Source organism: Cavia porcellus, unplaced genomic scaffold, assembly GCF_034190915.1.
Source record: "Cavia porcellus strain 051 isolate PalLab524CR breed Dunkin Hartley unplaced genomic scaffold, mCavPor4.1 scaffold_4, whole genome shotgun sequence".
In the NCBI taxonomy this organism is placed as follows: domain Eukaryota; kingdom Metazoa; phylum Chordata; class Mammalia; order Rodentia; family Caviidae; genus Cavia; species Cavia porcellus.
This window is the reverse complement of record NW_026947487.1, coordinates 85,199,580-85,227,576: the sequence shown is the minus strand read 5'-3', so window position 1 is coordinate 85,227,576 and position 27,997 is coordinate 85,199,580. Positions and strand designations below refer to the sequence as shown.

The window sequence follows — 27,997 nt, the reverse complement described above, 5'->3', positions numbered from 1 at the left end:
TGTGAAGTTAAAATTGGGTTACCAGGTTAGAAAAATTTAGCTTTGCTTTGAGTATGAATTTGTGATTTATGTATTGAGTATGAATTTGTGGTCCACATGTTGGGTTTGAGGGCTTGAGGAAGCAGGGAGTGTATCAAAGAAGATTGTTGGTATTTAATCTGAATTGCAGTTGTATCCTTATTCCTCCCTCAGATTTTCCCCAAGAACGCTGTCCTGTGGTGCTTGCACCACTTTTATATCCTGAAAAACGGGACATTCTAATGGACAGGATCCTGCCTGATTCTGGAGGGGTAGCTAAGACCATGATGGAGAGCTCTTTAGCTGATTTCATGCAAGAAGTGGGCTATGGCTTTTGTGCAAGGTTGGTAGTAAGATATGTCAGATTTTTCATTATTTCTGTGCAAAATACGATGTAATTTTTTGAAATGAGTCCTTGAGATTCTTTAAGTTTATCATCTGCTCCTCAAATTTCTTGCATCTAAATTGAAGTCTTCCCCATACTAGTGTTGTCAGCTGCTGTAAATACCCCAAAAGTAAAAATTTGTCTTTATCCTTAGTTTTTTAACTTTCGGAATCAAGGAGTTCCTAGTTTCCAGGAGAGGCATTTTGTAGCTTTTGAGGAAGAAGAGAGAATAATGTCATGGAACTTCTATTAGTTTATATTTAATCTCTCTAATTTCCTCCCTAGCCCATCCCTCATTTTCTTCACCGTGACTGTCTTCTTACACGTTTCCTTTTCTGCTTTTTTTATACCTTACCTCTTACATGTTTTTCTCACTTGCCAAGGGTGCTAAAGAAAATCACTTAACTTAGTAACACCTATCTGCAGTATATAGATGATCATTAATTTTTTTTCCTGAGAGTAAGTTATTTAGGGCATTAATGATTGTTTGTTCTCAGTTTTAGTGTAACTAAATGTTTTAAAATCCCTTATTACAAACCATATTCGCACTTACTGAAATAGTATATTTGTGAGTGCTTGATAAGTGCACTTTTAATTTTAGTTGAACTTTAAGGTGCAAAGTGAAAAAGTTAGGCTGCATTTAAGTGGATACTAGATCCAAAGTAGGTGACTTTACATAGTTACATAAAAATAACAAGAGATCTTATTACTCTGCCTGGGTTGGTAAAATTAAGGATTTTGCAAAAAGTTCATTTATTAATAACATTTTTATTTCTTTCTATTTGAGTGTGTTAGCATTTTCTTAAAGTTACATTTCCATTTCAGTATTGAAGAATGTCGCAATATAATCATGCAGTTTGGCGTTCGAGAAGTTACAGCTGCCCAGGTTGCAAGGGTTTTGGGAATGATGGCTCGAACTCATTCAGGGTTAACAGATGGCATTCCACTACAGGTTTGTTGAATTTAGCTATTCAACAGGGTGAATGCTCTGTCTTCTTTATTTTTTTTTAAAACTAAATTACAGTATAATTAGTTGTCCTGTCCAGAGTTGAACACATTTGATTGGATTTATTTAATTCAAGTTTTACTTCTATAGAGTATCTCTGCCCCTGGCAGTGGGATCTGGAGTGATGGAAAAGATAAAAGTGATGGCGCACAGGCACACACATGGAATGTGGAAGTCTTGATTGATGTTCTCAAAGAACTGGTGAGTTACATATAATAATGATTTGAAGGGAGGATAAGTTATTCCTATTTTATTTTATTTGTTTCTTCAAGTCAAAATTTTCTGGTACATTTCAGGTATACATAATGATCACATTCATCAGAAAATTTATACTGGGGCTGGAGATTTAGCTCAGCAGCATAAGCGCCTGCCTTGCAAGCAGGCAGTCGTGAGTTCGATCCCTGGTACCGACTTATTTTTTATGATTTTTTGATTCATGATATTTGTATGAAATTGCCCAAAGCAAGCAGGTTTTTTCCCCTTCATGGTTTTTTGGATTGTTGAACCCAAGACCTTGCACATGCTAGGTAAATGCGTTGCCACTGAGTTACATCCCTAGCAAGGTTTTATTAATAAAATATACATATATCTGAGTAAGAGCAGAAGTGTTACTGTTTTTTAATGTTTTATTAGTATATTTTTGCAAAATAGTAAAACGGGCATCGTAGGGAAATGGGAGAATTGATACATACTTGTATTCATTTTGATCTTTTTTACTTCTCCTTTCCCTTCACTCCCTCCCCTCTTTGACATCTCTAGATCCCATTCCTACTCTTTAAGAGAATCAACTTTGTGATTCACTGATCCTTTGCTTTGTTGTTTTAGTCTCAATTTCATTAATTTCCACCCTGATCTTTATAAATTCTGTCCTTCTGTTAGTTTCAGATTTGAACTGTTGTTTTTCTGGGACTTTGAAATACACTATTAGGTTACTTAGGGTCACTGTTCTTTCTATGTGCATTACAGCTATAATCTTCCCTCGCAGAACTGTTTTCATTGTGTTCCAAAAGTATGTTAGACTTCCATTGTTGTTTGATGGTAGGAACATTATTTCTTCTCTCGTTTTCTATGATCCATTGATTGTTCAATAACATTATTTAATCTCCATCTGTTTGTGCAATTTTTGTGGCTCTTGTGGTTTCTAGCTTCATTCCATCATGACCCAATGGTGTGCAGGGAATTATTTTAGTTTTTTTGTCTTTAATTATGCATGCTTTATCTCCTAAAAGATGTGTAGTTTGGAAAAAGCTCTTGAGAAAAATGCATATTCTGTTTGTGGTTGAAACAAGTTCACTTATTCGCTGGTATAGTGTATCTCCGATGTTGATTCTGGGAGGAAGGGTCTAGTTGACCTAGTTGTGAGAGTGAGATACTGAAGCCTCCTGCATTGTATCTATTGTTTTTTTTTTTAAGTCCAGTAGTTTTATGAAACCGGGTGTACCAGATTCTGTGCATATTTACAATTGGGCTTTTCCTGTTGAATTGTTCTCTTTACCAATGTGTAACCGTGGTCATCATTGGTCTCTTCAAACAGTTTTGACTTGAAGTCTGCTGTGTCTAAAAATTGTTATTCCTTCTTTTTTTTCTCTTTTTGAGACAAGATCTCACTATGTAGTTCAGACTGGCCTTGAACTCATTATGTAGCCTAGACTGGCCTCAGACTTACGTTGATCCTCCTGCCTCAGCCTCTCAAGTCTCTTGCTATGCAGCTTGCGTGGTGTCTTGTCATTTTTAGGATGTTATTGAATTTTGATCTACTAATCTGCCTTGTTTTCTATTTCTGACACTCCTCACATTGGTCAGGTGTGCCACCTAGGTTTTCTTTGACTTTTTTTATATAATCCATCTCTGCTTGCTTGCTTGCTTGCTTGCTTGCTTTTCATACTAATTCTTTTCCAGAATGGTTGTTCATGTCATATCAGCTTGCTTAACTCAGGTTATTGTCTGTGTTTTTCTGGTGTAAGCTTATCTAACTTTTTTGTTGGTAAAGTTCTTCATCTGTTTAATTCAATCTTTGGGATTGTTAAACATCCTATGCATTTGTCTCCCCCACCCCTCAAAGCCCTACTGAAATCCTGCACTGTATATATATTTGGTCTTTTTAAGACAGGGTCTCACTGTACAGCACAGTCTGGCCTCACTTTATTTATTTATTTATTTAAAGAAAAGGAAACAAAAAAAATACATGGAGATAAAAAAAAAAAGGGTAGAAGTAATACAAAATTACAGACAAACAAAAGGTAAGAAATTGCTGGTTGATAAGTTACACATTGTCATCTTAGAAATAGCTGTTCAGGTTATAGAATTAAAGTATTTAGAATGACATTCAAAAAGTGACCCTACAAACCATTCTGCTCTATGATCGAACAAAAGCTCAGTAATATGATTATCATTCCTACACATTTGTTTTACATCTCAAAGAGGATAAAATTAAACATATCAAAACAGAACAGAACATTTAAAAAAAAAGACAATTTAAAGAAATACAGATTTCAAAGCAAGTCCACTGGAGATCTTCATTATCTGTCTCTAGCTTCTTACAAATAGTTGTCCCTATCTTCACCCACTTTATATACTTATTGCATATTATAGAACTAATCAAATCATTACAGGATGATGGAGTCTTTTTAGGTCCTCAAGTTCCAAATTAGGGAAGACAATAGTAACTACCATCGCATCTCTCATTCTCTTTGTGATAGCCGTCCCCATCTCTACATATGCTGAAGTTGAACTCAAGAAACCAGTCCAATGTCATTCTAATCAGCGAACAATAGATTGCTAGAATTTATATTATAATGCTACAAAACAAGCGTCGGGTTTCTCAGCGTCTCTTCCTCAGAGTATCTGTTCCTTACATCTTGCATTATATAATCTGTTCCAGTAAATAATTAAAAAAAAAAAAAAAACCCATGTGTGAATTTCTACATATATATCTATCCTCTCTGTATTATAGGGAAAACCAAGTCATAGCAAGACAGCAAAACAATTTCCTAGAAAAACATGCAATGGATAAGATATATAAGACTACAATATAAATGATCTTCCGTAGCTACTATGTTTTCTCTTGTTATTTTCAATAGATTTGTCCACAACACTGGCTTATTATAGTTAAACATAGTATCTCCTATTTTTATAAAAGCTTAACTTTGACAGCATTGTAGGATTTGAGAGCTGTTACTAATTAATACCAGTATGGATATCCTTTACAACTTGTCATGCTCAGAGTAGTTGCCTCTACTTTTAGGGTTGATGCTAACAAGCGTACCAATTTCAAATAAAATCAGCCAAGGCCAACCAATAGTCTTATGATTCAGATTCAATTACGATCAGTCATAGTAAGACAATGTAAGTAATACAGGATTTCAGTTTAAGTTAATAGGAAAGTAAGGATAGTTACCATGGTATAACCTGCTATTTTTGGTTCTAGAGGTCTGTGCCCTCAAATCTGACATGAGTGGACAGACCAGAACAAATTAAATTCAAACTAAATATGGCACTAGGGACTACTGTGTCTTTTAAATCGTTATACACCATTAACAATGACCTCTGCTTTTTTTAAAATATAGTTTCAGAGCTGTCTATACTAAAGACTAGCTTACCATCTCTGCCTCATGTCTGCTATTCCACTTTTCTGCTATAATTTGTCCACCTTATTCCCTCATTCCATTGTCTGCCCCATTCACTGAGGCCTCTCTGCCACTGTTGCTGGAATCCTGGTATCTCTTCCTCTCTTTCTCTGTAATGTCCTTCAGCGCTCTCTGTAGGGTTGGATTGGTGGCCACGAACTCCCACAGTTCCTCCTTGTCTTGAAAGTATCCTATTTCTTCATTAATTTTGAGAGAGAGTTTTGATGGCTATATGAACTTTGGTTGCATATTTTTTTCTTTCAGGACTTGGAATATTTCTCCCCACTCCCTTCTTGACTTAAGAGTTTGTGTTGATAAGTCTGCTGTTATTTTGATAGTTTTCCCGTTGTAGGTAATCTGCATCTTTTCTCTGGCTGCTTTTAATATTCTGTTCTTTTGGTGGATTTCTGGGATCTCGATTATTATATGTCTAGGCGTAGATCTGTTTTGGTTGTAGGTAGCTGGTGTTCTGTATGCCTCTTTTATCTGGATATCATTTCTTTTTGCTATACATGGGAAATTTTGCTTTAATATATCTGTGAATATTTTTTGTATTTCATTTTTGGTTGCTCCTGCTTCCTCACTTACATTCTTTATTCTTAAGTTATGTATCTTTTTTGTCATCCTACAGTTTTTGAATTGCTTTTTTCTGGTTCCTTGTTATTTTTAAGAGGCTTTTCCTTTCACGATCAGATGCCCTAAATCTCTCTTCAAGTTTCAGAAGGCTGTCTTTAGTTTCTGTCAAGGCATTTTGCCAGTGTTCAATGGAGTTTTTAGTTTCCTGGTATTCTCTTTGGATCTGTTTCATGTATTCTAAGTTATGTTTAAATTCTTCTTCAGAAGTTTCTCTTTCTTTTCTGATTTCCTCAGTTCTTCCATCTGTGTTCTCTTGGGCGGGGCTTGTCATTTCTTTAATTAATCTCTTTATATCTTGCCTCACTTGGATCAGGAGTACAGCTTTAAATTCCTCTATGAGATCATGTAGGTACTTTTTAATTTCAGCTGATGCTGTGTCGAGCAATGGATGGTTACTGTGTTTGTTCTCTTCAGTGTTTACTTCTCCTGGGCTTATTTTCTCCTGTTGGGCAGCTGGAGATTTTTTTTTTTATTTTTATCTCTTGTCATGTTTCTGGTTTCTTTCAGACTGTCCTGGGTTCTCTGGCCCTCTCCAAATTGCTTAGGGCCTTTCAGAAGCGTGCTGACTTGAGTTTTTGCTGTCCTCCCCAATTTACTGTTATCTGGGGTAGGCTGGGATGCAGGGGCGGAACAGGCTAGTCTCTAGCCTCTGTGCCAGTTAATCCATAAATTAGGCTGTACTTTCTGGCTGTCACTGAGTTGTGACTATTTTGTATCCGCTTATTGGGCCCCAAGCAGAGGCTTGGTTTAGCCCCAGTAGCTCCTGCCAGTTCTCTTTGTACCAGAAGCAGCTGACTAATGTCACTATGGCACAGGGTTCTGCCCAAATCCCAGCTGTTCTCTTCCAGACCTCTCTGTCACAGGAGCACCAGAACAGCAGATCTGCCCAAACCCAAGATGTCTCCCACTAGTTCTCTGTATGGAGCTGAAGCCAGCACGTAATCAGGCTCTGCCAAATTTCAAGATGTCTTCTACCAGCCATCCCTACAGGGGGACCTGGTGATGTCACTGAGCTGTAGTTTCTGCCCACACACTAAAATGTCTGCTGCCAGACTCTGTGTTATTGATTTCCCCGTGGTGGCGGGCACTGTCCAGTTCCAAGATGTTCTCTGGCCAACCCCAGCAGCCGCGGGGTTCCCAGTACTCACCAGAGTCCGGCGCAGGTCCTCATTCCGGGTCCACCACACACCAAGCTGCCCACCTTTACCGCACTCCCGGCACAGCGCGGAATGGTGCACAGCGTGTGCTCCCGGCACAGTGCGGAACGATCAGATATCTGCGCACCGTTTAGATTTGGAACTCCAAAGCCTTGTACGATCTCCTCTGGTGCAGCGGTGCAGTCCTGGCTGCTACTCGGAGTCCCGGGTCTCAGTTACCCGCAGTCACCAAAAGCAACACAGCTTTTCCTGCTGGGTCCACGGGTCAGTTTGTTGATTTAAAGGCGCGGGATTTGCAGCCTCCTGTTATCAACGTTCACGGTCTCAGCACGACTTTAAATCCTCCAGCTATCGATTTGTCTGGCCCTCTCCATGTTGTCATATTCTAGCTTCTAGTATGATTTCTCCGGAGAGACTCTTCGCTTGATCCCCTAGCAAGCCGCCATTTTTTCCTATCCTCTGGCCTCACTTTATAGCCTAGGCTGGTCTCAAATATGCAACAATCTTCCTGTCTCAGCCTCTTGCGTGCTGGGACTACAGACATGCACCACTATGCCTGGCTGTCCTATACTATTTTATTTTAACCTGTGTGTCACCTAGATACACACAGGAACAGTGGAGATACACTCTAAAAAATTTAAAAATGGTATCTCTTTATGGAGCATGTAAAGTGAATAGTGCCTGTTCTGGCAGCTTAGTGATTGAGTGTGAAGGCCTATGACATTACACTATTACAAATTTTATAAGCAGTACATCGGAGGTATTTTAAATTTGTAAGAAAATGTTTAATAATGAATTGACCGTAGTTTGTTATAATTTTATAAATTTATTTTAAAACACTTTTGACTTTTGTATTAATTGAACTTTTAAAAAAAAAAAAGAAATACATAACTGGTGTAGTGGAATACTCTTTGTAGTCCCAGTTATCCATAAGGGTGCGGTAAAATGATTGCTTGAGCCCAGGAGTTCAGGGCCAGCCTGAGAAGCATGGCAATATACTGACTCCAAAAGAAAGTAACAAAAACCCAAAGCCAAACCCACAAATACATTATATAATAGCACAAAAATACTTTGTTGGGCGTGGGATGTAGCTCAGTGATAGAGTGTTTCATGTTGTATATAAAGCCCCGAGTATAATCTTCAGTACTACAGAAAAGCCAGGTGTGGTTGCACACACCTGTTGTAGTCCCAGCACTCAGTTTAGGCAGGAGGATCACCATAAGTTTGAGATGAGCCTGAAATACATAATGAAACCTTGTCTCAAAAAACAAAAAAAACTACAGAAAAACATTTTTGTATTGGGCATGTTTATTAGCTAATATAAGCCTTCAGGTTCAATTTCTAGTGCTAAAACACTTTTTAAAAATGTTTTTAAAGTTGTTGCTGCTGGTGATGGTGGTTGTTAGAAACTAAAATACAGACACAGTAACCTAGGTCTGTGTAGAATCAAGATCATCAACATTATTATCTTCCACTTGTACTTTGTGTTACCACTAAAAAAGTCTTTGGAGATAAAAACAAACATGGAGATGTTAGTATTTACAATGCCAGTGCCTTCTGAATATCTCCTGAAAGCCTGATAGGATTTTCTTCAGAAGTATCACTCTTGCCAAAAAAAAAAACCCCAGTAACTTATTGCTTCTCTTCATTATATATTTGCTTGTAAATACATAATGTAGCATGAATAGTCTGTTCTGTTAAGGCAAACTTCTGTTATTTCATGTTTTAAAATATTTTTTCTTTATGTGCTGGAGATTGAATCTAGGACATCCTAAGAAAGTGTTTTATCAGTAAGCTGCTTTGTCAGCTTTTTTATTTGTTTTAGGTTTTTTGAGACAAGGTCTCACTGTGTAGTCCAGGCCTGTCTTGAACTTACTATGTTATATAGTCCTCAGTAGCCCCGATCTGGTGATCCTTGGCTTTATTTATTTAATTTTTTAAAAAGACAGTCTCTTACAGATTCCCCAGGCAGGCCTTAAAATTGGGGTCTTTCTGCCCTAGTCTTCCATGTAGCATGCTTCTCTATGCTGCTGTTGCTCGTTGTTGTTGGTCCTCCCCCCTGCTTAGTGGTATTGGGGATTGAAACCAGGGCTTTCACAGTGAGCTACACTACCTGTTTGCATTTTGAGATATTACTAAGTTGGTAAGTTTTCCTAACTGGATTAGAACTTGAAATTCTTTTGCCTGATCCTCCCAGATGCGGGAATTATAGGTGCATGCCGCCATATCTGGTTTTGAAACTTTTTAAAGACCTTTTCTGAGATTTTAGGAAAATCTATAAACCTTGGGATACTTGTACTCTGAGATCAAACCCAGAGTCTTGTATATACTAAGCATGTATTGGGAGCATAAAGAAGCTACTAATAAACTATTCCCCATCCAAGTAGAAGAGCTTGATTTCATCTCAAGATTGATTTGCTTTCTTTAGATAAAGTATCAAAGTGTATACATACTTGTGCATTAAAATCAGAAATGCTTTTGTTTTTGTTAGAACCCAAGTTTAAATTTTAAGGAAGTGACTTACGAACTGGACCATCCTGGATTTCAAATTCGTGACAGTAAAGGACTTCATAATGTCGTTTATGGTATCCAGAGAGGTTTAGGTATGGAAGTGTTCCCAGTAGACTTCATTTATAGACCTTGGAAACATGCAGAAGGCCAGGTGAGTGAATAGTATTTAGCTACTGAAAGAGGAAATAAAATGAATTATTTTTTATATATTGTCATGCACCTATTAAATGAAATACTGTAATAAAGTAGAATTTGTTTTGCATAGCTCAGAAAAGCAGGGGTTGTCACTGATTGAAAGGATATTATCATAGTTCTGCTACTAATCAGAATTTTTTCAGGTTTAGTAGTCAAACTGGTTTTCTCCAGTAGTTTAATGTTTTTTCTCTCAGAGGCTATTACATTATGTACCTCTGGCTTTTCTGAACTGAGTTTTAAAGAGAATTTGTCTTCCTAATTACCCTCATACTAACCTATTGAAAATGTTTTGGATTTTTGCAACACTCAACAGCAATTTATGGTAGTAAGGACCTTTTTTTTTTTCTTTGTTCCAGCTTTCCTTCATTCAACATTCCCTTATAAATCCAGAGATCTTCTGTTTTGCTGACTATCCTTGTCATACTGTTGCCACTGATATTCTGAAAGCACCACCAGAGGATGACAATCGAGAAATTGCCACATGGTAGTCTCATCCTACTTTGCTTTAAAAGGGTCATTTCTGTTCTTGAAATGCAAAACTAACAGTGACAAAGTATATAGCTAGCAGATTATAATGGAACAGCAATTTTAATTAGCATACTTTGTTTTGCAGTGCTAGGAATGAAACATAGGGTTTACATATTCTAGGCAAATCTTTTACCGCTGAGTTATGCCAGTACCCTGCCTAGTCCTACTTGACTTTGTTTTGTTTTGTGTGTTAATAATTATTTTTGCTTATTTTTATTGTATTGTTTTGAGATAAGATCTTATGTTTAGCCTAGTCTGGCCTTCTCTATCTGTGTAACTCTCCCAATTGCTGAGATTATAGGTGTGCACGGTGCATAGCTGATTATGGTTTGGTGAGACAGGGTGTTCTATAGACTAGATTAGCTTTTTACTTTGGAATCTTCCTGCCTCAGTTTACCAAGTACTGGATTACAGGTGTGTCACTACTCCCAGCCTTAAGTTTTCATAAAAAAAACTTTTAGTTATCACTAGTTATATCTCTGTCCTTATAAGATTTGCTATTAGGCATTTTGTAAATCCTCAAAAATTTAAAGCTATTGAATGATCTTGTAAGATTTGTACTTCTTTCTACATTAATGTTGTTTTCTCTTAGTACATTCATTTCTCCATAACTTGCCCCAAATGGCCAATTCATGAAATCTACTTTAAGCTAAATTGTCTAGTTTTTTAATCTTTCTAAATTATGTTTTTGTTATTGATACTTCATCATACATAGTTTGTTTTGATGTGAACAGAAATGAAAACCCAAGAAATACAAAATTATATTGAATTATATAACTTGAAGAATCCATGCTTCATCATCTCCTTTTCTAATATTTCAAATTAACTTTAAAAATATAGAAACGAATCTAGGAGAGGAACATCCTCCCCCCCCTCCCCCAGTGTTTTATCTATACAACTATAAGAGGGGAGAACAAGAAGAGCTGGACAAGATGTTATTTGTGGTCTTTTAGTTTTCATCTTCTGTTATTCTATTTAGGAATTTCCTGAAAAGAAAATAACAGAAATTTGATAGGCAGGTGCATAAAAAACTCAATAAAAGCATTAATTCTGCTAGGTTTTTTTCCCCACAGGATATAGTAATCAAATTCTTAGAGACCAAATGATGGTCTTAAGTGAAAAATGAACTTAGGTCTCCAGTAGCAATTCTAAGAATGATAGAAGCCAAATAGTTCATGTAGGTACACATTTTGTTTAAGACAGTGATTATTTCTTTTTTTTTTTACCAGTATAAACTTAAATTTGATAATGACAGATCAGAGCAGGCATAGAAAACTTTACTGTGGGATTAAAATTTCTATGATTTTGGCTTGTTTTTTTTTACAAGGTTTTTTTTTAGTTGCTCATTTTTAACAAGACAAGCTTGTAGTACATAATGATTATATTAACTGTAGTCAGTTGATACATGTACATCACATCTCAATTTTTTTTTGCCCTTCCCCTTTTATTTTGCTGGCATCAGATTTTTTTTATTTTCTAAGACCTTATAAAGTTAGTTATCACATACACAGATTAACAAGAAGACTAGTAGGCCTAAAAAACAAACCTAAAAAAACACATAAGGCAGTTATTTAAATTTTCAGAAATTACTTAGTTTTTTCTAAATTCAGTTCCAGTTATCAAAAGGAATGGCCCTGTCTTGCTGCGAATACATTAGGTTCTTCTTGGAGCTCTTTGTTCAGTGATTCCTTTAGGAAAGTGAGGTTAAAGGTGATGAAGGTATTTTTATAATTGTTGGCATCACACATGGCTACAAGAAAAGAGGGTGGCCTTTGTTGTTTCCAGAGTCATCTGCATTTTTTTTTTTTTTTTTTTGGGTACTGGGAATCAAACTCATGACCTTGTACATGCCAGCCCAGGGATCTATGCCACTGAGCTAAATCCCCAGCCCCTTGCATCATTTTTTCATTAGTTTATTTATAACTCATTTGTACTTTTTTTATCTGTGGGTTTCACATTGATGGATTTAGCCAACTGTGAGTCCAGAATAGTTGAAAAATACAGTAGTATTAGTACTGCTCGTGTCCACTTATTTTTCTTACTGTTCTATAAGTAATACAGCGTATGATTTGCCAGGCATTTAGATTGAAGCAGGTATTACAAATCAAGAAATGAATTCTTGATATGTTGATGCATAGTTTTTCCATCATTTTATATGTGGGCTTGGAATCCTTGGATTTGCTACTTGGGAGAGTCCTGGAACCATCTCCAGTGAGTAATAAAAAACCAGCTTCTGGGATACTTCCATCATTGAAAATATCAGAGCAGTTAAAGCCCTTTAGATAATACCAGATTTTCTTAAGTAAAAGATTATACGCTGGGCATGGTGGCACATGCCTGTGTTCCCAGCAGTCCAACTGAGTCAGGAAGATTACTGTGAATTTGAAGGCAACCTATACTATGTAATGAGAGCTTGTCTCAAAAAACAAAAAGATTAAATATTCTCTTTAAAAATTTATGTATACTGGGTGTGGTGGCACTCACATGTAATCTCAGGATTCTAGGTTGTTATGGCAAGAGAATCACAAATTAGAGCTCAAAGTGTAGCTTTATTGGATCATGTAGCATCAAGTATTAGATATGATTTAACAGTTAAGCTCTTTCACTGGAGGTAGTGGTACATCCTTGTACCCCCAGCACTAGAGAGCCTGAGGCATGACTATTGCTATAAATTTGAGGCCTGCTTGGACTACATAGTGAGATTTTGTCTTAAAAACAAAAAACAAAAAAACACAACATGAGAACACTTCAGTCCTCTTTAGGCCTCCTAGTACATATTGCTAGATACTGTTTAGTAAAATTTCTTTACCTGTTGAGTTACAGAAAGTGATGCTTAGCTATAGAATGTATTCTATCTTTTAACATCTGATGTGTCACAGAAAGGGCAACAATAAAAGAGCGATCCTTAAGAAAGAATATGGCAGAAAAAATACTTAGGTATTTTTACAGCCTTATTTTTTGTTGTTGCTGATGTCTTTGTCTTTGAGACAGTCAGCTGTTTTTTGATGGCCTTTCAACTCAGGGTGGCCTTGGTCTCCCAAGTGCTGGGATTACAGCCATATACCATCTTGCCTGACAGAATACTTGTAATTCTTGAGCCTCCTAGAAATTGGAAGCTACATACAGCAGATTAAGTTTTACCAAAAACAAAACCAAGAACCAATTCCAATCAAAAAATTTCTGAAGGTCTGGATTCCACCTTGGTGCCACCTAAAAAAATAGTAAAATACTTAACATCTTAGGTTTAAACACTAACAGGCAAAATAGTTTCTGTAGTAAGCGTTCAACTCTGGTAATAGAATAAACAATTTGGATGTGGCATGAAGCATTGCTTACAGAAACAAGGCAGTGCTTGAGATTTGGATTTTGGTTTGCTAACCCCTATTCTGAAAGTTTGACCCAAGTAGTAGTTTGTTCTAGAGTGTGTTCTTTTCCCCAGTTGTAAATAAAATTGCATTTGCAAGGTGTTTTTTTTTTTAAGTTTTTCTATTTACAGTAATATTTCTTCACTTTATTGTATTATATTTGTTTTTCTTTTTTTGGTCTTGGAGCTGGAACTTACCTCCTATGTATTGAGATACTTCTCTAGCTCTTTTGTGTTTTTTTTAATCATGAAAAAGGTCTCACTAAATGGCCCAGCCTGGCCCAAAACTCACGATCTTTTTTTTTTTTTCAGTCTCCTGAGTACTGGCATTACAGGTACACAGTACGACACCTGGTACTTTCATTTTATTTTGACAGATAAAGGCCTTATGCTATTTTATAAAAGCGCTATGTCACTATCACATTTAAAAAGTAATAGTTTCATATTTATAACTAGCTGTATAGACTTGTTTCCCCAATTGGCTTAAAAGCATCTTTTATGGTTTCTATAATTTATATTCTCAAACGATGACCACAAAATTTCTTTTTTTTGTCATTCACACACATCATTTATTTCCTAGTGTGCGCTGGGTTTGAGCCATTTTGTTTCCAGTGCTTAGTACATTCTCTGCCCCCTGTGTCTTTTACAGACTTGAGGGTACAGTTGGAGTTTGAGGCTTGATTAAAGTCAGCTGTGCATTAAGCAGAGTTAAGTCTGAAGGCTGTGTTTTGGGTACAAATTTTACTAAGTGTAAATTCTATCCACTGTGTGTATTTATGTTTTCACATCCCACCCTTAACCCCATCATAAAATCTGCTTGGTCAGGGTTATCTGTAATTATGTATATGTTCAGTGGTTTAAATACTGCCCTTTATCAGTTAATTGCCTGTTCAAACTGCATTTAACTAGAAGCATAACAATCTTTTTCTTTTTGGTGCTGGAGATTGAACTATAGGCCTCCTCAAATAGCCAGTTTCATTTGTTCTGGTAGTTAGTCTCACTTAATTTGCAAGTGAATTTTGAGTCTTAGGGTAGCTTACAGATAATGCTTGCCTAGCATAACGTGAGGTCCTGGGTTTGACCTTTACCAACCACAAAAATTTACAGAAAGCAAAAATTTTGTACACATTTTTTCATTGATAGAGAATCTTTCTTTCATTTTTGTTAGGAAGAGCTTGGATTTGATTGAATCTCTGCTGAGGCTTGCAGAGGTTGGGCAGTATGAGCAAGTCAAACAACTCTTCAGTTTCCCTATCAAACACTGTCCAGACATGTTGGTATTGGCCTTACTACAGATCAACACCTCCTGGCATACCTTGCGCCATGAACTCATTTCCACTCTGATGCCAATCTTCCTTGGAAATCATCCTAACTCTGCTATTATTTTGCACTATGCATGGCATGGACAGGTAAGACATAACCATCTGTGTATCATTTCTTTATCTGAATTATTAAAATTTTTTGGAGTCTTAAGGATACAGAAATGAGGAATAATTAGCCTTAGCTTCATGCCACTCAGCCAGTTTCTCCTTTTCTAGAGGTACAGGTCACATGGTAGACTTAACAGTTTACAAAATGTTTAACAACAGTAAGCCTACTATATAAGGCTCAGATTTGCCTTACACCATTCCAATTGTGGGGTAGAAAGGGCAGGCTAAAATGAACTTTCTCCTTACTCCTAGCTGAATAAATATTTGTCCTAATCAAACCATCTGCCACTTGGGACAGTTAACTGAAATGTGATATAGCAGTAGGAATATTCTTGCTTTAATTTCTATGAGAAATACTGAGGTCCATTTGTTGTTTATGTGCTTCAACTGCCAAGATTAGCTCAGAAACCCAGAATATAACCCTTTCTTTATGTATTTCTATTTGCAGTATTGGGGATTAAACCCAAGAGTAATGAGGTATATCTCCCTTCTTAAAATTTTTAAGTTTTGAGATAGCACCAGCAACCCACTAAGTTGCCCATGCTGTCCTCAAACTCATTGTTCTTTTGCCTCTGCTTCCCAAATACCTGGGAATATAGGCATGTATCACTGCAACTGACTATAATTTGTTTTTGGTGTACATTATGTTCACATCATGTCATATCATACTGTATGCTAATTTTGTTTGAAAATGAATGAACAGATTTATATAGAAAACATTTCATGGCTGGGCATGGTGGCACATGCCTGCATTCAGTAGACTGAGGCAGGGTAACAGCCCTTTCAGGCTAGTCTGAGCTACATCGTGAGTTCAAGGCCAGCCTGAATTAGAGACTGAGACCTGTCTCAGAAAAAGAAATAGCTTTGTGAGTGATTTGTTTAGATGTAGGAGCCATTTATTTAGATGATGTACAAGTAACATTTTTTTTGTTCCTGTAAGTGCCCTGAGGTATCTGATGTTTGTTTATATAACAAGTAAAATTCACCACACATTTGTAATTCTGCTTATCAGAACTGTTGTCATTTAACATTCCCCCTCTCTCTTTTTCTTAGGGACAGTCTCCCTCAATTCGCCAGCTTATCATGCATGCAATGGCTGAATGGTACATGAGAGGGGAGCAGTATGACCAGGCCAAATTGTCTCGAATACTTGATGTGGCCCAGGACTTGAAGGTGAGTGACTTCAGAGGAACAGAATGGCACTGGCTTACTAGTGGTAAAAAAATTTTTTTTTCTATAGTATAACTGCCTTAGTAATTCATATGTTAACTGGGTTATACAGTGAGTGAGATTTAGAATTTTGCCTTCTGATTTGAATGGATGGGAGGGATAGTAGGTTTAGATATGCTAAATGTTTTTTGGTCCTCTATGTGAGGCTATTTAAAGCAAGTCATGATTGAACTGTTCTCATAAGTAATCTGTGAGATACAATTTTGGAGAATGTAGGTAACATTACTACCCTTCGGTCAATTTATTTGGATAAATAAGAACAACTTATTTAGTCAAATTATTTGTAAGAAGTTCTTATTTGTCCAAATAAATTGACTAATACTTGAATGCGTTAGGTAGGTATTTATTAAACTGAAGCCCATTTTCCTAATTGTGACCAAAGAAATACTGCCAGTATGTTTTATTTTTTTCTGTGAAAAGTAGGCTACACAGATAGTTACTTGCTGATTGACCTATAGTTTCTAATACTTTTTTTTTTCTTTAGGCTTTATCAATGCTGCTAAATGGTACTCCGTTTGCCTTTGTTATTGATCTTGCTGCACTTGCCTCTCGTCGTGAATACCTCAAACTTGACAAGTGGCTCACAGATAAAATTCGAGAACATGGGGTAAGCAGTGTTTGTCCTTTTATTTCTGCTTTCAAGTGTTTCTTTGGCTAAAGTACTAAAGAAACTACCTCTCTGTTGTGGTAGGTGTGGAAACTGGGACGTGGTGCATGCAAGGCATGAGTTCTGTCACTAAGCCACATCTCTAGAAAGAAAAAGCTTCTAAGATAGCAAAATGTTATTTTTATAGATTTTAGTCACAGCGCTTAGTTATCTTTAATTTTAAAAGCACACCAATTTCACATTGAGAAACATTCACTTTTTCAGGAGCCTTTTATACAAGCGTGCATGACTTTTTTAAAGAGACGTTGCCCTTCAATTTTGGGTGGACTTGCCCCAGAGAAAGACCAACCCAAAAGTGCTCAGCTGCCTCCTGAAACTCTGGCAACAATGTTGGCCTGTCTACAGGCTTGTGCAGGGTAAGAACATCATGCTAGAATATGACTATTTAATATTGGAATTGTGTTGTTACTTGTTGATTTGAAGATGTAAGACACTGAATGACAATGACAGCAATCCAAAGTTATTTTTATTTTTAAACTAGTATATTGCTTAACATGAACATTAGATGTATTTGATTGTTGATTGACTTCATTACTTATTTACTTTGAGGGTGGGTTTTGTTTTTTTTTGGTTTTTTTTCTTTTTTTTTTTGTCTTTTTCATTTTTATCGGTACCAGGGATCAAACTCACAACTGCCTGCTTGCAAGGCAGGCGCTTATGCCTCTGAGCTAAATCCCCAGCCCCGTTTTTTTGTTTTTTTTTTTTAAGAGAGATCTCACTAACACTGCCCGGGTAAGACTTAAACTTGCCATCCTTCTACCTTAGCCTCCCAAAGTGCTGGTATTTATGGTATACACCACCATGTCTGGTTTTGTTGCTAATTTTCTGAAGAAAATTGGCAGTGTGTCCTTGTGGATTTTTTTTCATAGATAACCCTTCATCGGGTTGAAGAAATTCTCTTGTCTTCCAGTTCCATGTTGAATGATTTGCCCCATTCTTCCCTTTGGTAAGGCTGGGTCTCACTGTGTAGTTCAGGCTGGCCTGGAAGTTATAGTGACCCCAGGCTGTCCTTGAACCCAAGATTATCCTGCCTTAGCTTCCCAAAAACTGGTCTTAGGGACATGTGCCACCATGCTTGCCTGGAATGATTTATTTCAAAAAAATTTTGTCAAAGACCTTTAGTTCATATATTAAGGTGATTGTGTATTTTTTTCTCCCCATTCTTTAGATAAGTGATGTATTATATTAATTGCTTTTTCAGAAGTTAGAACTTGCATTTTTCGACAAAATCTCAGTTGATCATTCTGTGTGTGCCTATACAGTTTTGTATATGTGTGCCTTTTCTTTTTTAAACTCTTATGTGGGGGGGTTGATCCCAGTTCCACCCACATGCTGGGCAAGTGGTCTATCATTGAGCTAAATGTCCAGCTCTGAACCTAGGTCTCGGCAAAGAGCTTCATCCCTAATCCATTTTGGATATACGGTCTCTTAATTCTCCCAACCTACACTCATACTAGTGTTCTTTCTGCCTGAGGCTCCTGAATAGCTGGGATTACAACCATGCATCACCACATGTTGGTTATTGTTTACTTGTGCCATATTTGTCTACTTGTGATATTTGGATACTGCTGACCTCGTGGGATGAATTCATAGGTGTTCTCATTCTTGGGTTCAAGCAATTCTCCTGACTTTGCCTACTGTTTAGCTGGGACTATTAGCATTAATTACTGTGCTTAGTTCTGTTTTACTTTGTAAAGGCAGTAGTAACATTTCATTTTGATGGGGTGGGGAGACATAAGACTGTATATCTTCAGTGTAAAGTAAACTATTCTTTGTGACATTTTAGACTTCAATGACATTCTTATGTGCTTGCTAAATATAATTGCTGACTATGTACGTATGGTAGTGTTTATATAGTTAATAAGTTTTTATAATATATTTTATAATACTATAAATAATATTTTATAATAATGTTTTTTCTATGATTCATTAGTGTTAGAATGAGTATAATTTTGTTGATGTGATAATATTAGAAAATCCTGTTGATGTAAGGTACAAGGGACCAGGATGTGGCAAACTTTAGCTGTGCTGTCTTAGCAAGTCTTTTATTAGAAAATTAGATTGATTTATTTAAATGTTTTGGGGAAAAAATTTTTTTTTTTTTTGCTTTTTTTCTTTTTAGGAGTGTTTCTCAGGAGTTATCAGAGACTATCCTCACCATGGTAGCCAACTGCAGTAATGTTATGAATAAAGCCAGACAGCCGCCACCTGGGGTTATGCCAAAAGGACGCCCTCCTAGTGCTAGCAGCTTAGATGCCATTTCTCCTGTTCAGGTAAGTGAATGCAATAATTGGCTATGTCTGTATTTGTTCATAGAATCAGATTAGAGTAAGTTTCTATATCATCATTAATAAAGTTTTACATTTTAGATACTGCATGTATATAGCATCCACTTAGATTTTAAAGGTCATCAATAGATAGGCATAGTAGAGAATAGATATTAAATCATCAAATAGAACATGAAATTGAGGAAAGATAACAACGTCACTTATTTAGGTAAATGAAAGAAGTATCTTCTTAAAATAAGTGTTGCTGGGTGTAGTGGCACTTACCTATAATCCCAGCGCTCAGGAGGCTAAGAGGAATGTCATGAGTCCCAGGCCAGCCTAGGCTAGGTAATGAGTTGAAGATCAGCCTGAACTATATAGTGAGACCCTGCCTTCAAAAAAAAAAAAAAAAAAAAAGTGTTGCCCTCTTTAGAAATAAGCACTGCCTTTGAACCTGATGTGTCTTGTTTGTAGCTTCACGGGCCAAGCAACAGTGCTAGAGCATAACGACTTGTTATAACTGGGGCTCTTCAGCTCTCAACTGAACTGCTCTTTTAAAGACAAGGTACATTTAAGTCACTCCCTGACATCAACCATCCCCTTCTCTTTGGGAGCAATACATTCCACTTTTCTTTCCAGCTGCATTGAATGACTGAAGTTTAAGGAAAAAAAGTACTTCCTGATTCTTCAGTGGCTTTTATAAAAGACATTTGCATATCATTTTCTATAGTCGTGAAGGGATGAAGTAGTGCTACAAACTAAGAAACCTGCAAGTTCAGTTAGTAGATTTTGTTAAAATCTTTCAATGAATAGCATACCTTGTTTTGTTTTTACAATCCTAGACTGTCTTCCCCAGTGCTGCAGATTCTCCAATTTTGATTATTTCTGTTTTAACTAAATGATTGATTGCTAATTTGTAATTTTTTTATTTTCTGAAAGATGATTATATTTAAAGGTGATTTACCAAAAGTTGGAGTTACCTAATGTAATGTCTGCTGTGTCATTACTAAATGTTTAGTAGTACAGCAACAGAGGAATTCATTACGTTTGTTCTTTGATGTTTTGTAGCCCTCATCTATGACCGTGTTCTTTTTGCCAGAAATTAACTGTTTAAACTTACTCTTTATGAGCTACAATATGAAAGAATGACTGGCAGAGGACTGAGGATGTAGCTCATTGATAGAGTTCTTACTTAGTGTTCATGAGGTCCTGAGTTTAACTCCCACTTCCAGTGGAAAAAAAATCTGGCACACTTGACTTGATACTGGAATACCTTCATGATGCTGTGATTATAGAGGTTTACTAAGAGTATAGGTTTAGAGGTTTACCTGTGTCATGTCTTTCTTTCTTCAAAATAGGTTTAATACATTTTTATATTTTTTTCTTTTAAGATTGACCCTCTTGCTGGAATGGCATCTCTTAGTATAGGTGGCTCAGCTGCCCCTCACACACAGAGTATGCAAGGTTTCCCTCCAAATTTGGGTTCTGCATTCAGTACCCCTCAGTCACCAGCAAAAGCATTTCCACCTCTGTCAACCCCAAATCAAACTACTGCATTCAGTGGTATTGGAGGACTTTCATCACAACTTCCAGGTAAGAGAGAGTTGGGTAGCTTAATACTTACTTGTAAATTTATGGTTACTTAGTATATGGCCAGTGGTTTGGAGTGACTGTGACAAAAGTGTGGTCTTAAGTGAAGCTCATCATCTTAATTGGGGAAGTAAAAGTTATACTATTATTACATTCAGTTATTCAGTCTAATTAGAATAAAGAATTACATAGAATAGTACAAAATCTGTTGAGCTGTAGCCCATCGTACTTATTTGTGTTCTTTTGGTTTTATTTTGTCTTTGGTTTTTTGGGGGGAGGGGGAGACAGGATCTTGCTGTGTAGTTTAGGCTAGCTTTATACTCACTACATTGCCCAGGCTGTCCTCAAACTCACTGGTGATTCTTTTTGCTCAATCTCCTAAGTGATGGGATTACAGGCGTGGCCCAGCACACCTAGCTAGCCATCATATATTTTAAAGGCTTAGATCTAGAACTCTTTTAATGAATCACTGCAGGTTGGTACAGTATAATGAAGGTAGAAACTGTTGTACATACTAGATTCAGGCAAATATTCTGCCTGCCTATGTGTACCTCACCTACCTTGAAAGTAGTGATTAAATCTCTAAAACTTTCAGCATTTTTTTCTCCAAAAAAATACTTTGATCTGTAACTTTACAGTGAAGATTATATTTTTTGAATGTAAGTAGTTAATTTCCTATGTCTTTTATACTTATTTATGTTTAATTCATAAATGAAGTTACTAAAATTTATGGGCTAAAATGTTGTCCCACTTCATATACATATAGTTACAGACCTGAAAAGATTATTGTAAGTTTTTTCTTTATTATTTCTTGGCCTGAATTGATGATATGTGACAGTTTCTAATTTTAATCATTGTAATATGCAAGTCAGCTGCTCTTACTTCGACTGCGTTGAGTGTAATGGTGTTTTAGGGTATAGACTTTAAAATCTTTAAGAAAGAAATGCTGAAGAAATTTGACATTCATTTTGTCTATTTTTAATAATTCAGATTGTGTATAAAATCTAATAGATATCCATAGGGAATTAACAAACAACCTGACTTTAAATAAGGACTCACATTTGAGCTGCTTATAAAGTCAAGAATATAGGGACTGGGGATTTAGCTCAGCGGCGTAAGCGCCTGCCTTGCAAATGTGTGGTCGTGAGTTCGATCCCTGGTACTGATAAAAAAGGAAAAGACAAAATAAAATAAAGTCAAGAATATCAGTAATGATAGAACTCCTGGCTGCCATCATTCTCTCTAGTAGGTGGTCTTGGCACAGGCAGCCTGACTGGTATAGGAACTGGGGCTCTTGGACTCCCTGCAGTGAATAGCGACCCTTTTGTACAGAGGAAACTGGGCACCTCTGGACTGAACCAGCCTACATTCCAGCAGAGTAAGATGAAACCTTGTAAGTGGTAGTGTTGTCTGTGATTGTGAAGTGTGGCTGCACATAAAAATCTCTCTTGTGTGTCTAACTTGTTCCTAATGTTACATGGGCGAAAACATTGACTTAATATGTTGGTGATAAAGCTGTGTATTGTTGTGTATCCTTGATCAGTGATAATACATGAAATTTGAGTTATTAAAATAAGAGCAAGAGTTGTCACTCACCTTTGCTGTGGATTGCCAGAACAAAGTGATGTTTAATGAGAGGAAGCATCCACCCTGAAAGTAAGAAGTAGGTAGAGGGGGAAAAAACATTTCAGTTCATTAAATATATGTGCTCTGTATCAGTTTCCCGTTTATCTCAACATTTTCCTAGTGTGGACTTTTAATAAGCCAGGAACAATTAGGAGAATTTCAGATAGTACTTTTCAGTTTTGCCAACATCATAGAGCAAATGTATATTCATGTATTTTATAACTGTGTAGCTTTATAACACATTTGGTCGTATGATATATTTAAGTATGGTAGAATTTAAAGCCAGTGTTGGAAATTTCACCTCAGAATTATCATCCGAAAATCAGAGAACTCATTTTTTAAAATTCACAGGTCCCAGGTGTGGTGGCACACGCCCGTAATCCTAGCACTTGGGAGGCTGAGGCAGGAGGACTGTTGTGAGTTCAGAAGTAGTCTAGACTACATTAGTGAGTTCAAGGCCAGGCTGAACTACATAGCAAGGCACTGCCTCTAAATTAATCAATCCATAGGTATAATTAAGTTATTTGTTTTTCTGATCATTGGGACTAAATATTTATGATACAAGAATTGAAAGTGTATCAGCTGACTTCAAAAACCTTAGTGTGAAAGACTGGTCTGAGTGTTACGTTTCCTAGCATGCTTTGTGTTTATATAAGTGTCTTGTGCACGTGCATTGATAATTGCGTATGATTTTTATGATAAACTAACAGACTTAAATTGAACAGATTGTATTTTAGGTGTGTTAATTTGAGTTAAGTGAACTTTTGTGTTGTTGTAAGACCTGATGAAAATATGACAGAGCTGTGTAAAGCATTGTTATAAATTTATGCAAAGCTCCTTACTATTGAAACTTAACCAGTTAATACTTTCTTAAGGTTGTGTTTTCCCTGTAAAGCTAGAACTTTAAAGGTCTCTTTGGCTATGTGTTACGGGGCTGTTGAAGAAGTGCTTTCATGCCTACTGATTGCTGTTTTGTCTCTAATAGCGGACTTGTCTCAGGTGTGGCCAGAGGCAAACCAGCACTTTAGTAAAGAGATAGATGATGAAGCAAATAGCTATTTCCAGCGAATATATAATCACCCACCACATCCTACCATGTCTGTTGATGAGGTAAGTCTCAGGGTGACTTGATTATTCATTGTTTAGGCAAATCTGTGTTGTGTTGTGTGTTGTTTTGTTTTGTTATATTTTGTTTATAGTATCTTACCGTTTTGCAGGGGTGGTCTCCAGTGATCCTCTTGTATCAGTTTCCTGAGGAGTTGGGATAGACATTCATGACAATGTCTGCCTAGACATGTCCTTTTCATGGTTTTTAGAAATCCAGGGCAAATTGTTTTGATAGGTCTGTGTATCTTTTAAAACCTTTATGTTTGTCTTATGCTCCACTTACTGGTGTTTTGCTTGTCTGTTGACAGTACCTGGTGAAGAAAATTAGTCACAGTTTCCTTTATTTGTATGTTGTTTTTTCTCTTTTCTAGGTATTAGAAATGCTACAGAGATTTAAAGACTCTACTATAAAAAGGGAACGAGAAGTATTTAACTGTATGCTAAGGAACTTGTTTGAAGAATATCGTTTTTTCCCCCAGTACCCTGATAAAGAGTTACATATAACAGCTTGCCTTTTTGGTGGCATAATTGAGAAAGGACTGGTCACTTACATGGCTCTGGGTCTAGCCCTACGATATGTCCTTGAAGCCTTACGCAAACCTTTTGGATCGAAAATGTATTATTTCGGGATTGCTGCACTAGATAGATTTAAAAACAGGTGAGTGAATAAGTTTCCTACTTTTGTTTTTTTTCATGTAAGGAATAATAGCTATCATTTATCAACTCATGAGTGCCAGACCTAATGGAAGTAGAGGAGGAAGAATTGAAAACAGTTCATTACTCCTATCAGAGAAGTGGTAGGAAAACTATGATATAGGAAGGCCTTATTTTCTTTTTGTTTGCATGACGTACATAAAAGTTACCCTATACAGTTCTTTGAATTTTGACCAGTTTAATACCATCATTGCATAATCAACAGGCTGAATATTTATATATCATCTCTCACAGGGAATTCTCTTTTTTCTCCACTACAAACCCCTGATAACCACTGATCTCAGATTTTGTCACTGAAGGTTTTTCAGGATTCATTTAAATATAATCATACAATTTTTAATTTTTTGAGCCAGATGGTTTTGAAGTTTATCCATGTTAATCCATGTTTTAGTATTTTATTTGTTTTTTTCTGAGTAGTTTTAATATTATTTAGATTGCCTACAGTTTTTGTGGTTCATTAAGTGTTTTTATGTCATTTTCTTTTTTCCTTATTCTGCTGATCTTAGCTAAAGCTTTGTTTATGTTAAGCACATACCTTGCCAATGAGTTATACCTTTACTCCAGTCCTTATTAATCAATTAGTTTATTTTGTGGTCCTGAGGGTTTATTCCTGGTCCCTTTGGACTGAGCTTCATCTGTTATATGTTTTGGGGACAAGATCTCACTAAGTTGCCCAGGATGGGTTTGAACTTGTAATCTTTTTGCCTCAGCCTCTCAGAATACTGCAGTTATAGGCATGTGCTCTCACACTTAACTGGTTTAAAGTAAAAATGACCATTAACACATTCATGATGGTGCTGTAATTCATATGTCTTGCTACCAGGCAGCTCTGATTTGAATTTGATGGTTTCCACCATCTTCAACTATCTGTGGAACATGCGTGATTGTTCCATAGGGCAGCTTGTTATATTTCCCAGTAATGCAAAAAAAGGCATCAATTTAGCAGACCAAATTTCATTATATTATAGTTCCTTAATGAAAACATTAGGGCGTAAAAATGTGATACAGCCTATTTGTGGTACAGCACTTGTCAGTGCATATTATGTATACCAGCAATGGGGTACCTGGTAAAATTTTTATGTTGAAGTGTAGAGAATTGATCATTGATAAACTATTCATACATATAAATCTATTTTACTTTAATGCAATAAAATTTATTGATTGCTATAATATACTTCTAATTTATATGAATGGTATTGATATTTGTTTTGAGTGGTAATCTTGAGTCCATTTGTAGACTTTGTTAATTTTATTAATAAAGAGACTGATAAAAATGATTAGATCAGTTTGTACTACCACTGACTCAAGCTGCTTGATGAGATGTCATGTATGTGTCACCAGTGGTTCATTCCACCCAGAAGAACAGTTGTGTATATAGTACTGACAGGAACATGTTAAAAAGCAGATTATGTTTTATTTTCTAATGTTATAAAGTAAGAATTTACAACTTAAAGATTCCTCCCTACTTTTGTGTTTTTGTTGGCAGATTGAAGGACTACCCACAGTATTGTCAGCACTTGGCTTCTATCAGTCACTTTATGCAGTTTCCACATCATTTACAGGAGGCAAGTGTCTTTACTCTCTTAATACCTATGTAGTAGTTTTATCTATTTTGAATTGTTTTGGAATTTGCAAGGCAAGATGTTAAGAAGCTTTGATTGGCATGATGTATATACACTTAATGTTTATTGCTTGTTCTGCAGCTTAACGATAGAACATGAGTAAATATTCTCATTAATTTTTCTCTGCAATTTTTTGTTTGTATTTATTTATTTATTATTTTTTTTTTGAGGTAATGATTCACTATGCATTTCAGACTAGCCTTGAACATACTTCATAGTCCAGGCTGGCCTCAAATTCTCAGCAGCCCTCTTGCCTCAGCTTCCCAAGTGCTAGGATTACAGGCATGTGCCACTATGCACACCTTGTCAGCAAGTTGGTGTTAAAGAAAGGCTTTTACTACTTTCTTTAACCTGATGATGCTATGGAAGAGTATAAATCTATAGTTTCTCAGTCAGTCTTTATGCTAGTATGTTTAAAAAAAAAACTGCCTGATTCTAAAGCATTTGGGATTGGAATTGTTGGATATAAATCAGCAAGACTTTCCTTTGCTTAAAATACTAATGATTCAAATTTCTGTATATGAGATACAAATGAGTGTTCTTTAAAAATACACACTTTGGGCTGGGAATTTAGTTCAGTGATATAAGCGTCTGCCTGGCTAGCACGAACGAGGTCATGAGTTTGATATCTAGCAAACCCCCCTGCCCCCACAAAAAAAGGTAATATACTCTTTTAACAACCTTCTTAGATTTTGTTGAGGTATTTAAGGAGGAGGTAGTTTGGGAAGATGGATCTAGGGAGTAATGTATCCTGTGTGATTTTTGTTCTTGAAATTTCGGAACCATTGTTTTGATGATTGATTTTTGGATTAACAAGCATTTTGCCTTCCATCAGTTTACACAAAACTAGAAAATTGATCATTGTTTACTATATACTTCCAGGTTTTAAAGAATTTTTTTACATAAAGCATATAGATTATAGGCTAATATTGTAAGTAATAAGGAAAAATCAGGTTTAAACTTTTTTCTTTGTTTTGCTGGTATTAGAGATGCAACCTCTGGCTCTTTTGCATGTATAAGCCCCCTACTGCTGGGATACATCCCTGGCTACTCAAAAGTATTAAGACAAGATTCCACTAAATGGCCTAAGTTGGCCTTAAACTTGAGATCCTCCTTGGTCCTGAAATTATAGTCATTTTAATTTTTAAAATTATTACATGTATGGATGATGTTTTGTTCATGAACATTGTTGAAATAGCCTAGGAGCCCCCATGTCAGCCTACTAATTTGTGTTTGTTTAGTAGGAAGATTTATTGATCTGTGAGATTGAAAACACCAGCCCAACAATGTCTGTTAATGTGTTGCTTAACCTTCAGTTGTCTTGGTAGTATGTTGTTGTTGTTTATATATTTTGAGGTATTAGCTTTACTGAAATAGAACTTAGCCAGTGGTATGTTTTATATTACACACCTTAGTTTTCTTCAGAGCATTTAATCAAAAAGACGAATTTGCTAAATACATGCTAAAAACTTTTGAACTTTGTATTTATTTAGTAAGGGTTTAAAGAAACTTATATGTAGACATTTGGGCGGCTTTTTAAAGGTTTTTGTAGACTAGCTACTTTATACTTAAACATGTAAACTTTGTCTTCTTTGAAGGATTTCATGGTATTTGCTTATGAATTATTGCAAGGATTGAGCAAGAATTAGCAAGAGAGGCCTGGGGATTTAGCTCAGTGGCATAAGTGTTTGCCTGTCAAGCATGAGGTTGTGTTTGATCCCCGGTAACCTCCCGCGCGCCCCCCCCCCCCCCAAAGGGCAAGCGATAGATTAACGTAAAGAGAACTCTGAAATTACTTTTTACTCTCTCATAAGTGAAAAGCATATAATTAAAATTTTTATTAAGACCTCTTTAAATATGTTTCTTTCTCTTACCCCTGTAGTATATCGAGTATGGACAGCAGTCTAGAGACCCTCCTGTGAAGATGCAGGGTTCTATCACAACTCCTGGAAGTATTGCATTGGCTCAGGCCCAGGCTCAGGCCCAGGTTCCAGCAAAAGCACCTCTTGCTGGTCAAGTTAACACTATGGTGACCACCTCAACAACCACTACTGTTGCTAAAACAGTTACTGTCACCAGGCCAACTGGAGTTAGTTTCAAGAAAGATGTGCCAGTAAGCAGTTTTTTGTTTTTTGTTTTTTGTTTTTTTTTCATCTTCCCCCTCAAGACTTATGTTGTAATGTATTCATTAGTGAGTATGTATTTTAATTCATTTATAACACATGTCCTCTCCCTGCATATCACAGAGCTACTATTAATAGTCTGGTATACATTCCTGCCTACACTTGGCAGTCAATAGTCATACCATGCATGTTTTT

The 27,997-nt window shown here is 36.4% G+C and overlaps 1 protein-coding gene and 1 non-coding gene across 10 annotated transcripts in view; both read left to right on the top strand.

Moving 5' to 3' along the window:
* The window catches only part of Cnot1 (CCR4-NOT transcription complex subunit 1), a 92,480-nt gene that overhangs the window by 39,092 nt on the left and 25,391 nt on the right, over positions 1-27,997 (top strand). For 3 of the 9 annotated variants that reach the window (XM_063247418.1, XM_063247413.1, XM_063247422.1), the window contains exons 8-23: positions 193-361; positions 1,229-1,355; positions 1,500-1,610; positions 9,320-9,490; positions 9,891-10,018; positions 14,595-14,835; positions 15,910-16,029; positions 16,571-16,693; positions 16,958-17,109; positions 18,876-19,026; positions 20,412-20,613; positions 21,857-22,003; positions 23,222-23,346; positions 23,715-24,001; positions 25,544-25,622; positions 27,562-27,792. In XM_063247418.1, the coding sequence (XP_063103488.1) occupies positions 193-361; positions 1,229-1,355; positions 1,500-1,610; positions 9,320-9,490; positions 9,891-10,018; positions 14,595-14,835; positions 15,910-16,029; positions 16,571-16,693; positions 16,958-17,109; positions 18,876-19,026; positions 20,412-20,613; positions 21,857-22,003; positions 23,222-23,346; positions 23,715-24,001; positions 25,544-25,622; positions 27,562-27,792 (2,564 nt within the window). The remainder of the gene's footprint in view (positions 1-192; positions 362-1,228; positions 1,356-1,499; positions 1,611-9,319; positions 9,491-9,890; positions 10,019-14,594; positions 14,836-15,909; positions 16,030-16,570; positions 16,694-16,957; positions 17,110-18,875; positions 19,027-20,411; positions 20,614-21,856; positions 22,004-23,221; positions 23,347-23,714; positions 24,002-25,543; positions 25,623-27,561; positions 27,793-27,997) is intronic. The other 6 variants (XM_063247419.1, XM_063247414.1, XM_063247420.1 and 3 more) reach the window with 4 other exon arrangements.
* LOC111757457 (small nucleolar RNA SNORA50) lies at positions 19,458-19,593 on the top strand. Its single transcript, XR_002791801.1, has one exon. It is a non-coding gene; the product is annotated as a small nucleolar RNA SNORA50 (small nucleolar RNA).